Raw genomic sequence first — 15618 nt, 5'->3', positions numbered from 1 at the left:
AGCAGGTCCTTCCAGACACACGAGTGGTCTATCCGTCCGGACATCATACATTCCATCTTCCGGAGGTGGGGGTTTCCCCAGATAGACCTGTTTGCATCTCGAGACAACAGGAAGTGCCACGTGTTCTGCTCCCTACAAGGTCGAGCTCCGGGCTCCCTCTCGGATGCGTTTCTCCTTCCCTGGAAAGACCACCTGTTTTATGCCTTCCCTCCGTTTCCTCTGGTCCACAAGGTACTGCTAAAATTGCGCAGAGACCAGGCACAGGTAATTCTGATCGCTCCAGCGTGGCCGAGACAACATTGGTACACCACACTGTTGGAACTCTCGGTTCAAACACCGATCCCGCTTCCATTATGTCCGGATCTCATTTCTCAGGACCACGGTTGGCTGCGTCACCCCGACCTGCAATCACTCCACCTCACAGCGTGGCTGCTCCATGGTTCACCCAGGCAGAGCGGCAATGCTCGCACTCTGTCCAACAGATTCTGCTGAGCAGTAGGAAGCCCTCAACACGGACCACGGACCTGGCCAAGTGGAAACGGTTCTCATGTTGGTGCGAACAACGAGCCACGCCCCCGTTGCAGGCACCTATTCCTCTCATTTTGGAATATCTCCTCTCCCTAAAACAGCAAGGGTTGGCGATATCTTCAGTCAAAGTTCACCTGGCTGCTATATCAGCCTTTCACCCAGGGGAATTCGCGTCCTCGGTATTCTCTAACCCGATGGTCGTTAGATTCCTCAAGGGCTTAGACCGGACGTACCCACAACAGCGTCAGCCCGTCCCGACGTGGGACCTTAATCTGGTTCTCTCCAGACTCACAGGTCCTCCATTTGAACCACTAGCCACCTGTTCACTTTTGTATCTATCCTGGAAGACAGCCTTCCTCGTAGCCATTACCTCAGCAAGGCGCGTTTCTGAACTCAGGGCGCTTACATCCGAGCCCCCTTATACAGTTTTCCATAAGGATAAAGTGCAGCTTCGTCCACATCCTGCCTTTCTCCCTAAGGTGGTTTCTCCATTTCATATCAACCAGGACATATTTCTCCCGGTCTTTTATCCCAAACCACATGCCACTCGCCAGGATCAACGTTTGCATTCCCTGGACGTACGAAGGGCCCTGGCCTTCTATATTGACCGCACAAAGCACTTTAGAAAGACGACGCAACTCTTCGTTGCAGTGGCCGACCGAATGAAAGGCTCACCGGTCTCCTCACAACGCCTATCCTCCTGGATTACGTCTTGCATCCGGACTTGCTATGACCTGGCAGGTGTCTCAGCACCGCACCTCACCGCTCACTCCACGAGGGCCCAAGCCTCCTCGACTGCTTTCCTGGCACATGTTCCGATACAGGACATTTGTAGAGCGGCGGTTTGGTCATCAGTCCACACGTTTACAGCTCACTATGCACTAGTGCAGCAGTCCAGGGACGATGCTGCATTCGGGTCAGCGGTTTTGCACACAGCAATGTCTCACTCCGACCCCACCACCTAAGTTGGGCTTGGGAGTCACCTAATGGAATGGATATGAGCAAGCACTCGAAGAAGAAAAGACGGTTACTCACCGTTGTAACTGTTGTTCTTCGAGATGTGTTGCTCATATCCATTCCAAACCCGCCCCCCGTCCCCACTGTCGGAGTAGCCGGCAAGAAGGAACTGAGGGGGCGCCGGGTCGGCTGGGGTATATATTCAGCGCCATGAAGGCGCCACTCTAGGGGGCTCCACAGCCGACCCGCCGGTGTTGCTAGGGTAGAAAATCTTCCGACGATCGTGCACGCGGCGCGCACACACCTAATGGAATGGATATGAGCAACACATCTCGAAGAACAACAGTTACAACGGTGAGTAACCGTCTTTTCATGTGCTGAAAACAACTAATAGATGAATGTGAGACTTCCCTGTACTGTTTAGTTGCTGCTATCTCTGACTTAGGAGGCTACCTTCTGATGCAGCGGAGTATAATTTTCTTCATCGCCCACTGCTCCCCAATAGAAAATCTACCATATATTTTCAAGACATTGTAATTTAGCTATTATAGGTGTTTTTATGGTGTATATTGCTGCAATAACTAAAGACTGAGCAAGCCAGTTTTATTTGCATTTTCTTATCCAGCATCATCCTTGAATTGCTTTTCTTGTTTGTTTATAAAAGTAGAATAAGTTCCTGGCCTTTGTAAAAGTAGACTAAGTTACAGCACAAAATAACAGTGCTGGTAAGAATAGAATGATTTGGGTTTTCAGGAATTGATCTGAACATGAGATAATTCAGCAGTATTTGGAATCATTACCAATTTGGAGTCATTACCAGTCATCCAATTAAGTTTCAAAATCCATAAATAGAAGAATATGTGTAATATGTTAGAACATGACACAAAACCTGAGTGTAATATCAGCTAAATTGGTGACATGAATTCTGTTCTCATATGGGAGGGGATGCATTAGTAAAGGCAAAAGTTGAGCGTGGAAAGAATTTGTGGTAATTTGTGTTGATACTATTTAACAGCGAGTTTATGCTGATACTTAACACAGGAAACATAAATCACCACAGCACCCAAAAAGAAACTCTCACAGGATATATATTTTTACTGCTCTAGAGTTGGGGCAGTTTTTTTAGTTTACTTACTGACCTCTTGTTAGTTGTGTGAGATCTCCCGATGAAAAGTGCTATATTAAAGCTAGGTATTATTATTACTTCACAGCAAGCTTTCAATAGGCAGCAGCTGGTAGGAAAATGTAAATACTTCAGTTGAAATCGTTTGTGGTAAAATATTTTTGAAAGAAACAAACTGCTTAAGTCTGTATAAATACAGACCTAGATCCATAAAGGGGACATAGGCTCAGCTTTGGAATGCCTGACTTGAGGCTGTTGGTTCCCCTAAGTGGCAGGGCACCTAAAGTTAGGTACCTAGGCTCCCTATACAATGCATGGGGAGAATTAGTTACTTAAGAATGGAGTTCCCAAAAGCCAGAATTCTTATCAAGGAGCCACCTAAGCTAGTCAAGAACAGAGCGGTAGCCTAAGCCCCAATCCAGAGAGACTTAGGCACCTCTCTCCACTTGGAATTCACAGACATTATATCCTCTCCTGGAGTTAGGGCTGATCTTTCTTGCAAAAAAACTGAGGTGGTAGGGTGCCCTCATTAGGCTCCATAATGTACTGATTAGAGCACTCACCTAGGATGTGAGAGACCTGGGTTCAAACCCACACTCTGCCTTACTTGGAATAGGGATTTGAACCTTGGTCTCCCATATCCCAGGAGAGTATCCTAACCGTTGGGCTTTGGAGGGTTCTGTGGTGGGCTTAGCCCAGTCTTTCCTGTTGAAACTGTTTCACTTTGTGTAGAATAACTAAATGTTGTTCAAGGAGTGTCCCTGTGCATGTAATGGGAGATTTGTAGTAGCAGTGCCTGGTTGGGTCGCACATGCATTGTCCCCGTCTCGCGCCATCTTAGGCAATTACATAGTGCCGTACGACCAATCCCTGCTCAGTCTCTTCTCTGCCCTCAGTTTCAGACAAAGCACTTAGCCATGCCTCTGTACTTTAGCTTCTTTAGTCGAACTTAGATTTCTAGTTGTTTAGTTAATAGTTAGTTGTTAGCTAGGTTAATACTTACTTCCCCGTCACAGTTTATTTTTTCTTTCTATAAAAAACAATTTTTTTCTCTTATATTAGAAAATTAAATTTCAGTTGTTAGTCATCCCTTAGAATAGCATTGTTACCCTCCATCATGGGAGAAAGCCCTTCTCTGAGGTGCATTCCCAGCTCCCCAGGTTTTAAACGCTTCCTTACGTGCAGACTCTCTGTACTGGTCTCTGACAGGCATGCATAGTATGGCGAGCCGCTCCCTTGGCGATACACACATCTTGCAGAAGTGCTCACATTGCCACAACTTGAAAACCCAGGCCAGGAAGGTGAGAAACCTGCATTTGAAGCGCCTCATGATGGAGAGGTCTCTGCGCCCCCCTCCCCAACACTGGTATCCCATGGCAGCATCTGACAGAGGTTCCCCTCCACCCACTTTGGCAAAAAAGTACTCTGCCAAGAAGGCAACTAAAAAGCGGGCTCAGAACTCCCCTCCTCAGCCAAGAAGTGGCATTCTCCGACTTGGCAGACCCCATCAGTACCAACTGTGCCAGGACCTTCCACCTCCAAGGTACATAAGAATGGTCAACACCAAAGGTCCATCTAGCCCCCAGTATCCTGTCTTCTGACAGTGGCCAATGCCAGGTGCCCCAGAGGGAATTAACAGAACAGGTAATCATCAAGTGATCCATCCCCTGTCGCTCATTCCTAGCTTCTGGCAAACAGAGGCGAGGGGCACCATCCCTGCCCCTCCTGGCTAATAGCCATTGATAGACCTATCCTCCATGAACTTAGATAGTTCTTTTTTGAACCCTATTATAGTGTTGGCCTTCACAACATCCTCTGGCAAGGAGTTCCACAGGTTGACTGTGCGGTCTGTAGAAAAAATACTTCCTTTTGTTTGTTTTAAACCTGCTGCCTGTTAATTTCATTTGGTGACCCTCCTCTCCCCCCCCCCCCCGTTCTTGTGTTATGAGAAGGAGTAAATAACAACTCCGTATTTACTTTCTCCACACCAGTCATGATTTTATAGACCTCTATCATATGCCCCTATAGTCATCTCTTCTCCAAGCTGAAAAGTCCCAGTCTTATTAATCGCTCCACATATAAAAGCCGTTCTATATCCCTACTCATTTTTGTTGCCCTTTTTCTATAGTTCCAATATATCTTTTTTGAAATGGGGCGATCACGTCTGCACACAGTATTCAAGGTGTTGGCATATCATGGATTTATATAGAGGCAATATGATATTTTCTGTCATATTTTCTATCCCTTTCTTAATGATTTCCAACATTGTGTTCGCTTTTTTTGACTGCCGCTGCACATTGAGTGAATGTTTTCAGAGAACTATCCACAATGTCTCCAAGATCTTTCTTGAGTGGAAAAAGCTAATTTAGACTCCATGTTATATGTATAGTGGGATTATGTTTACCAATGTGCATTACTTTGCATTTATCAGCATTGAATTGCATCTGTCATTTTGTTGCCCAGTCACCCAGTTTTGAGAGATCCTTTTGTAACTCTTCGCAGTCTGCTTGGGACTTAACTATCTTGAGTAGTTTCGTATCATTTGCAAATTTTGCCACCTAACTATTTACCCCTTTTTTTCCCAGATCATTTATGAATATGTTGAATAGGACTGGTCCCAGTACAGATCCTTGGGGGTACACTATTATTTACCTCTCTCCATTCTGAAAACTGACCATTTATTCCTACCCATTGTTTCTTAACTTTTAACTAGTTACCAGTCCATGAGAGGACCTTCCCTCTTATCCCATGACAACTTCCTTTGCTTAAGAGCCTTTGATAAGTGACCTTGTCAAAGGCTTTCTGAAAATCTAAGTACATTATATCCACTGGATCCCCCTTGTCCACATGCTTGCTGACCCCTTCAAAGAATTCTAGTAGATTGGTGAGGCATGTTTTCACTTTACAAAAACCATGTTGACCCTTCCCCAAAAAATTGTGTTCTTCTATGTGTCTGATAATTTTGTTCTTTACTATAGTTTCAACCAGTTTGCCCGGTACTGAAGTCAGGCCTGTAATTGTGGGGATCACCTCTGGAGCCCTTCTTAAAAATTAGCGTCACATTAGCTACCCTACAATCATTTGGTACAGAATCTGTGATAGGTTACAAACTACTGTTTAATTAACTTTCTCATTTTTGTGTAGTTCCCCTTTCTGAAATTAAATGCTACAGTGTTGGGCTGCTGTGATGTTTTCCCTGCCACAGGGATGTTAAATTTAATTATATTATGGTCACTATTCCCACATGATCCAGCTATATTCACCTCTTGGACCAGATCCTGTCCCGCAAGGTAGCAGGACCATCTGATACTGTGGGTACCACGTGAGCAAAGACCTTAAGCCGGCTAGCTCGGACAAGGCAACAAAGAGAAACCAAAACCTCTGCCTCTCCAGTCCCTATTGTATGGGGTGGTACTGGAATGATGCTGTCTGCCCCTTTCATTCATGGCCACCACCACGAGGGAATTAAAGGGTACAGTGTCAAGAGTGAAATCCCTGCAAGGTACATGGAAACTTTTTAAAGACACCATAATAGACACTCAACTTAAATGTATGCCCCAAATTAAACAACATAGTAAGAGAACCAAAAGAGTGCCACTGTGACTAAACAACAAAGTAAAAAAAGCAGTGTGAGACAAAAAGGATCCTTTAAAAAGTGGAAGTTAAATCCTAGTGAGGAAAATAGAAAAGAGCATAAACTCTGGCAAATGAAGTGTAAAAATATAATTAGGAAGGCCAAAAAAAATTTAAAGAACAGTTATTAGGCATATGGTGCTGAGTAGCTCTGCACTGCTACAGGCTGTGGCGCCACCTTCTGCCTTTACAACGCAAAGCGCACAATCCTCGGCACCGACAACCACGGCACATGCATCGGTACTGTCGATAACACCATCTTTGTTACCGATGCTCTTGGTATCGCAACAGTTCCTCCACTACCAGGATCTTCTGGTTTCCTCAGGCGCCAGAATCTCCTTGGTACCGACCTCACTCCAGCACACCCAGTACCGAGCCAACTCACCACACCGCCCAGCTCAGCTCCACCCCCAATTGAGTGATGAGGATGATGAGGATGAAGGGGAAATCTACTCCTCCCATCACTCCTTCCTTGTTCATGCATCTACCAGACCAGGTCCACTGTAACAATGGGATTATCGCCCAGGACCTGAAACTTAGCGCTGGTACAGACCCTCATGGTTGCCACCACTCAGGCCATTTCCACACAGTGGCCTTACACTGCACATGGGTGCCAGTACCGCCCACTATACCACAAGCCTCCCAGTCCACCCAGGGTGAGGTCAAGGCATTCTCCTTCATCCTTTGTACCAGGACCCTCTGAAGCCCTGGAAGAGGCAGTTGAGGAACTAAAGGAAACTTCAGACCAGGAAGCTGCACCAGCAGTCAACATTTCATCCTCCTCTCTGGCTGAAGCCATCATGCCCCCATACCCCACCATGAAGGATGATTTCAAACAGTTCCAGGAACACTCTAAGAGGATGGCAGATTCCCTGGACATACCAGTAGAAGAAGTAGCTGAATCCCAGCATATGTTTCTGGACATCCTGCAGACTTCAACTTCTTCCATAATTGCCCTGCCAATTAATGATGCTGTCATGGGCCAGGCCAAAATGATCTGGCAAACCCCAGCAACAGTCCCACCCACCTGGAAAAGGGCGGATAAAAATATTATGGCCCTTCTAAGGGAATGCAATTTCTCTTTTCGCATCCCACACCTCACTCCCTCACAAAAAGCTCAGCGCCAATTCCTCCCTTCTCCCCCCGTGGATTTCTTTTCAGCCACAGGCAAACAGCCCAGTAGGAACGGCCACCTCTGTCCCCTTAAATTAAATTCCCATATTTCAACCAGGTTACCATGAGCGATATCACTCTCCTGAGGATAACACAGCGAGATAAAGAACGGATGTTGCTTGAATGCCAGCAAACACCGGGACCGTACACTGCCAGGCTTCGTCATGCAATGATACCAGATTACTTGCTACTAGCATGGCGTGGTCAAGTGTCCTACCTATGGAGGACGGAATAAGGCTGCACTGCCCAGAAATCTTCTGGAAAGTACCTCCAGGAGAGCTTCGTGGAGATGTCCCTGGAGGATTTTCGCTCCATCCCCAGACACATTAACAGACTTTTCCAGTAGCTGTACTGGCTGCGAATGAATCCCAAGTCGTCAGGGCAAATTAATCATTAAAAAACGCTTGCTTTTAAACCATGTTTTATATTTACAAAGGTACACTCACCGGAGGTCCCTTCCATGGCCTCATTGTCTGAAGGTTGGGAGGGTACTTCAGTCAGGCTGAGAAAAAGATCCTGGCTGTTGGGGAGAATGGAGTGCTGTGTGCTCTCCGCAAGCTCATCGTCGTCGTCCTCATCTTCCCCATCCGCAGAATCCTCAGGCATGGCTGAGATTACCCCTGCCTCAGAATCCACGGTCAGAGGTGGGGTAGTGGTGGCGGCCCTCCCTAGAAATGCATGCAGTTCAGCGTAGAAGCGGCATGTCTGTGGCTCTGACCTGGAGCGACCGTTTGCCTTCTCTGCTTTTTGATAGGCTTGTCTGAGCTCCTTAACTTTGACGCGGCACTGATATGAGTCCCTATTGTGACCTCTCTCCATCATGCCCTGGGAGATTTTTTCAAAGTTTTGGCATTTCGTCTTTTGAAACGTAGTTCTGCTAGCACTGAATCCTCTCCCCATATAGTGATCAGATACAGTACCTCCCGTACAGTCCATGCTGGTGCTCTTTTTAGATTCTCGGACTGCATGATTACCTGTGCTGATGAGCTCTGCATGGTCACCTGTGCGCTCCACGCTGGGCAAACAAGAAATGAAATTCAAAAGTTTGCGGGGCTTTTCCTGTCTACCTAGCCAGTGCATCCGAGTTCAGATTGCTGTCCTGAGTGGTCACAATGGTGCACTGTGGGATAGCTCCTGGAGGCCAATACCGTCGAATTGCGGCCACACTGACCCTAATTCGAAATGGCAATATCGATTTTGGCGCTACTTCCCTTGTCGGAGAGGAGTACAGAAATCGATTTTAAGAGCCCTTTATTTCGAAGTAAATGGCTTCGTTGTGTGGACGGGTGCAGGGTTAATTTGATTTAACGCTGCTAAATTTGAATTAAACTCAGTGTAGACCAGGCCAGAGAGAGACCCTGTAGCCTGATCTATAGGTTATGTATTAATTACATTGATTACTTAAGAATTTCACCGTCACCTTCCCTCTCATCACCAGCAGCCATCATTCTGGCACATCCCAAAAGCTACATCTTTCTCCTACTACCCATAGGCTGGGATGCAACTTTTGTAATATGTTATGCTGATGCCATTATGTCTGGTGCATATTTAGTAGGGGTTTCTCCCCTGTTCCTTATTTGTATTTCCTTACCTTACTAATGTTGGATTGTCTTTCTCCTATATGTTAATGATCTCAGCTAACTATCATATACGTCAGTTTGTTGCCATGGGCCTCTTGTAGTTAGGTATCTGCAGATGTAGCTAATTTACCTTTTGTTGTTGCTATGAACATCAATTTGTCTCTGACGTTTTTGTGGTTGGACCCATGTTCCTGTGGTTGGAAATCCCCCTTAAACACTCTATTTTCAGCTCCCCTATATTTGGGATTTTCCATTGGGCCTTTTATCTATGCCAAAGTTCATAGGCCTCAAGCCTTATTTATGCTGTGTCTTACAGAATACAGGCCTGTAGGCAAAGGTTCTGAATTAGGGGTGCTGGGGGTGCTGCCGCAACCCCTGGCTTGAAGTGGTTTCCATTATATACAGGGCTGACAGTTTGGTTCAATAACTCTCAGCACCCGCACTATACAAATTGTTCCAGCACCCCTGCCTATTAGGTTCCTTGCATTATTGCTGAATACAATAAAGGCAGAATATAATGAAGGCAAGACAGTGATTATAATAGCGGCAAGCTAGCCCTATGGGCTACCACCCCCATCCACCCAATACTCCTTAGCTCAGTGATCAGGACACTCACTTGGGAAGTGGGAGACCAGCATTGAAGTCCCTGCTCCAGATCAGACAAAGTAGAGTTTTGAACCCTGGTGTCCTACATCCTGGCTGAGTGCTTTACCCACTGGGCTACAGGCCATAAGGGGGGCACCTCTCTTCCCCGGCAGTGTTGGATCTCACAGGTGAGATAGGCAGGGGAATTCTTATATTATTAATCCTGCTGGGACTGAGGTGTGAGCTAGTTTTGGGCATCAGGACTTAGCTGTGTTGACGTCCATCAGCAGAAATGTAGGTCCTATGGGGACTTTATTGGTGGAAACTTAGGCACCTAGGGCATTTAGATGTGTGCAGGATTAGGTGGCAACTGAATGGGGTGTTCTAAGGATCTAGATTTTGGACTTTGCTGCCTAACATGGCAGTTGGGTGCCTAAATCCCTTTGTGGATCTAGTCCATAGACACTTGTCAATACTGAGCATAACTCTTCTTTACAAAAGAAATTGTAGCTGCCATAATGTTATAATTGTATTGATTATTTCATAGAGCCCACATACCCTCTATTCTGTCTTTAACTGCATTTATATCACTACATTAAAGTTGGTTTATTCTTATTTTAGGACTTGATAATCTGCTTGATGAAAACAGAATATCAGATCTCACCCAGACATACCAGCTGTTCAGCCGGGTAAAAGGTGGGCAGCAGATCCTGTTGCAAAACTGGAGTGAATACATCAAGGTATTTCAAATTTTATTGCATCTTACTGTCCTCATATTTATGCTGTCCACAGTGGAGTGGCTGCTTGGTTTTTAAAAACAAGTAATGAGAACCAATAAAACACTCAACTGTGTTCATGAAAATTATATTTTAAGCAGTTATGTGGGTTTTTTATTTTGTTAATGCACCCATTTTGTTCAGCAATATTCTGAAAGCTCCTATGATGAGAAACCACAGTGCATACACATTTTGATTTAAAATCATATTTAGGAACTGTTCATTTTACAGGACTGGACAGTGCAAAGAGGTTTTTTTTTAAATCAGAACTTCATATGATTTGAGAAAATGTTGGGCTGGAAAGTTAGTTATGTTTGGTTCAAAATATATAGTTCTCCTGACACTCTAGTCACACTCCTTTGAAACTATTGGAACATCAGATCTCGGCTGATACTTCCATCAGCACTGCAGATTTGTTATGTTATAAATAATTTCTGCTTCTTATAACAGTTAACAGGCTAAAGGTTTTTAAAATTATTATTTTGAAAGTGAGAAGAATTCTCTCAAAAATCTATTCTGGTGGCACTTAGAGGTCTCATCTCCATTGTACTAGACATTGTATAAACATACAACAGTTTACTCATCCTGAAGAACTTGCAGTCTAGCGGAGATGCTTTCAAATTGTAACCTTAAGCTGGGGCTGACTGTATGATAAGAAAACATTCCAGTGAAACTCCTGGAATCACGTGTCTTGCATTGTGAGGTAGTATTACGGAAGGCATGTCAGAAACATTAGCATTTGGGAAACCAAGCGTATAGTCATATCATTGGTTGTAACCACTCAACTGTCGCTTCCGAGATGGGAGAGAGACTGATGGGCATTTGAGACTGTGTACTCCAAGAGATAGTGAGAGAAAATCCCATGTGAATAGGATGACCTGATGCCGCCTGAAAAGTTGATACAGCCCAGATTTTAGGACTAGACTCCCCTTTCTGTTCAAGTTTTAATTAACTTGTACATTTCCCAGTTTTGAGGACTCCTGGAGATGGAGTCCAGGGAGCCATGAACACCAGGAGGAAACTGGTCAAAAGTATTGGTGAATAGATGGGGGAGGGGTCAGGTCACAGGGAAGGTTTGACAACTTTGGAGAGGTGAGTCCTGGTGGTATGAGAGAGTGTATAGGGCAAATTAAGGCACCTGGGATCAAATCCCTGCTCTGCCACAGATACGCTCGCGCGCTCTCTCTCTCTCTCTCTCTCTGACCTTGGGCAAGTCACTTAGCCTCTCTGTGCCTCAGGTCCTCATCTATAAAATGGGGATGGTACTTCTCTGCCACTCGGGGTGTTGTGCGGATAAGTACATTAAAGATTGTAAATTTGCTCAGATACTACAGCAGTGGGGGCCATGTGAGCACCTAGAGATATGGAGTAAGCGGACATTGGGAGCCAGGGGTTGGATTCAGGCAGGATCAAGGCAGTGTATCAAGTATCATATCTATGAATTATTGCTGTGGCTGTTTAATTGTTAAGAGGGAAGTCTGAGTTGTCTTGCCTATTTTGGTTTTTCAGCGGTTACAGTGGCTAAGATAGAAGCGAATAGAAAAACGTGGATCTGCCATCCTGCTGCCTCTGTGCAGTTGTCCCAGTTTTTCACTTTGGAAATCTGGTCACTGTCCTCCACTGTGACAATTACCAGATAATAACATTCTTAAGCCATCTTAAATAGCAGGTCAATCAAACACTGTTGTGTAGACTGTCTGATTCAGTAGGCAAATAGTGTTATAATTCCACTGGAGAGCTGGGCACAAGTAGAAACAAGATAAGATTAAAAAATGATAAAGCGAGAATTTTGTCCTTACGAGTCAATAGCTTCCCTCCCACCCCCAACCTGATGACGGCTCTGTTTTTTCACTTTTGTAGCTCTTGTTGACCTTAGAATCTTGGAGTAACCAGAAGCAGCTAAATCATATCCAGTTATTTCTGCAAATAAACAGTTCAGTGGGTTTAAAAAAAAGTCATGCAAAGTTTTTCATTACACTGAACATTCTTGCTACACTTTTTCACATACTCTTTTACGTAAATCATGTATTTAACTGTAAACTTGTGTGTGTACAACCATGTCTAATACGTAATTTTTGTTTAGTTTCTGTTTTAAATGTAAGTGATCTCTTAAACATTGCTGTTTGAAATCCATTAATGTGTGTTTGGATTTTTTTGGTTTTGTGTTTAAATTTCAATGCATCTCATCATTTTTAACAGCTTTTTAAGATTTCAATTATTATTAAGCGCCTCTGATAAAATTTTCCAATTGCTAAATTTCATAAGGGTGTATGTGTCTGTGGGGGGAGATAGGTAGCAATGAAGTATTTGATTATCAAAAGTGTTTGTTTTTACAGAACTTTGGGACAACAATAGTGGTTAATCCTGAAAAGGACAAGGATATGGTGCAAGAGCTACTAGATTTTAAGGATAAAGTGGACCATATCATAGAAGCGTGCTTTCAGAAAAATGAGAAATTTATAAACTTGATGAAGGAATCCTTTGAAACATTTATCAACAAGAGACCAAATAAGCCTGCAGAATTGATAGGTACAAAATATTTTTCTGTAAAATATTTCTAAAACCTATAGAAAGCATAATAATCTAAAGCATACTGAGTATGCTAGTATAATAGCAATGCAATGCATAGCCCACTGGAAGAATTGCTTTTGGGATACCAGGCAAAAATTAGTCTGGATATGTCATGGGATCCAGGTAAAAGTCTGGATGTGTTTGTCAGGTGTGTGCTCAGTCACGTGACGGAGCATGTTAACTCCTGCTATTGCTGCACCCCTACTTGCTTACATTGTCACTGATGCTGACAGTTGCTTAGAAACCCGTGTGGCTAATTTCCTAAAGCAGAGTACGTTGCTAAGGGGGAAGAGTAGCTATTAGAAAAAGAAATTTAACTATTTCTTCAGAATAGAATAGTGGGTATGTCTTATGGATGAGGCTTATACTGGTGTTTAAAACCTCAGTTTCCCATACAGTCTGATAGACAATGCTAAGAAAAATATGCCTAAGAAGGAAGAAATAGTGGAGTTTTTTTGGTTGTCAGATTGTTTTTTCCCCTGAGCTAAACTCAGGAGAGCACCAATTTTAAAAGCATTCAGTTACAGGAAGACTGAGTTGTAAAGAAGAAAATTGCTCAGGACCTCAGAAGTCAGGAAAGGGAAGCTTAATCAGTTAGTGTACATTAGACAAAGAGTATTTAAAATGTTTCAGAATAAGTAGTATGGGGACAGATCCACAGGTGGTGTAAATTGTCATAGCTCTGACTTTGAAGTCAATGGAGCTCCTGCAATTTACATTAGCTGAGGATCTGCCCCTTAGTTTCTGTCTATACCATATTCTTTTGCTTTTGCCTGCTAACCTGAAAAATGGCTTTCTAAAAAATACCCTTGCATAGGAAAGGTGACTGAATACTATTTGACATGTGCAAAGCAGTGATATGGGCTTATTGCCACTTGTGGGTACTGTATCCTCAGCTGTTACAATGGCTTCCTTCTCATCCCACTGACACGTAACCTAGTAAAACCCAGAGTAGGGATATTCATATGGCTTTCTATACCTTAATTAAAATTCATGGCATAATTGTATTTTTTTCTACCATTATCAAGCTACTAACTTGAAAGCATCGCTTCTGTTTAAGTTTTGGTGAGAGCCAGAGGGCATGGTAAAGGTCTACAAAAATAGTCGTCTTTGTGTTGTTTTTGTTTCTCATATAATACATTCATATGCATTGCATAATTCCAAAACATTGTCTATCAACAAGTAATGTTCTTGTAGTGAACATATCATGAAGATTCTAGTGTTTTAGTACATTCATTTTAAAAGCTAATTTGTTGTATTAATCTTTATCTTGGTCAGATCCTTTGTGGCATAAATTTTTCCACTAATAACATAATACTTGAATATAATTCCACTGACTTTGGAGGAGGGAAAATTGATTACAAAACAGAACATTTGGCATTTCACCAATGTTTTAATATCAGTAATATTAGAAGTGGAAACATTACAGTAATTTTAGAGGGATTTTTATTTTAAGCTCCTCAATTTTTTTATTTATTTGTAGCAAAACATGTGGATTCAAAGTTAAGAGCTGGAAATAAGGAAGCAACAGATGAAGAACTGGAAAGAATCCTTGACAAAATCATGATAATATTCAGATTCATTCATGGTAAGAAGGGTTTAAAATTGATGTGATTAAAAGATTATCTTCAATGCTACTGCTAGAATTATTAATTGATTTAGTGCAGCAGTGACAAACTTGTGATGTGTTTAAGAGTCTATAAACTGGGACTACAAAATTAGAGACTGATGTTAGTGGGAGCGCTGCACAAAGACCACAGGTTAAACGTGGCCTCTGATCAGGAAGCTGGGAAGGTCACTGATAGCATTTCCCCCCCCCCCCCCCCCCCCCCCCCACAGTTTCCCTCCACTGGCTTCCCAGATAGAGTATGTGGGAGCCCAGCAAACAGTGGCTTATCCTTTTCATCCCCAATCCCTCCCTTACATAAGGATGCAAACAGAGTGGGTCAAGGTAGAGAGAAGAGAGGATGTCACTGTAGTGCTCGACCGCTTACTGCAGTGCACTTTCCAAAAATGACTCTGTACCAAATAATAAAAAAGATAAGCACTTTAGCTGGACATTTCTGCTAAAATGAACAGCAGGAAAAGCATATCACTGTGTCTAATTGAACGACTTGCTGGCTGTTTTAGGGGAGAAAAATGGGCTAAATCCTAAATTTCTAAACTAACGAGAAAAAGCTTTTTAAGTCCAAATAGTTGCAGTTTCTAATATTGTGCCCTTTATATAGGGGATGTAGGCAGGGTGTCCCTCTTTTTACCCCTCTTTGCTCTTGCTATGGAGCTATTTTCCAGAATTATTATTATATAGCAATCCAGACAGCAGATGTTCACCATAAAATAGAACTGTGTGCAGACTGATTTTTGTTTGTCAAAACCAAAGAAAATCCTGGCAGAGGTGATGAAGGAAATACATATTTTTGAGGCTAAGAGATTAATCTTTCTTAATTTGATATGCTAAATATGAAACTGCGACTACATTTTTTGTTTTTTATTATCTTTCTTTTAATATATGTATATGTATAATTTTAAAGTTTTTAAATGAACTAAAAGGCTAGGTCAAAATACTAATATTTCTTTTTGGTGAAATCTAGTACATAGGTCATAGCAGGACATTAAGGGCACGTGTTGCTGAGTACTCAAGTTTCTGGGTCTTGGCCCTTTAAGGACAGATATTCTGGGACTTATAGTCACC

The 15618-nt window shown here is 43.1% G+C and overlaps 1 protein-coding gene across 1 annotated transcript in view; it reads left to right on the top strand.

The window, feature by feature from the left end:
- CUL4A (cullin 4A) overlaps positions 1–15618 on the top strand; it is a 90116-nt gene that overhangs the window by 38255 nt on the left and 36243 nt on the right. The window contains exons 10-12 of the mRNA XM_054011182.1: positions 10201–10319; positions 12692–12884; positions 14410–14514. Coding sequence (XP_053867157.1) covers positions 10201–10319; positions 12692–12884; positions 14410–14514 — 417 coding nt within the window. The remainder of the gene's footprint in view (positions 1–10200; positions 10320–12691; positions 12885–14409; positions 14515–15618) is intronic.

Source organism: Malaclemys terrapin, chromosome 1, assembly GCF_027887155.1.
Source record: "Malaclemys terrapin pileata isolate rMalTer1 chromosome 1, rMalTer1.hap1, whole genome shotgun sequence".
NCBI lineage: Eukaryota > Metazoa > Chordata > Testudines > Emydidae > Malaclemys > Malaclemys terrapin.
This window is presented reverse-complemented; position numbering and strand designations above follow the sequence as displayed.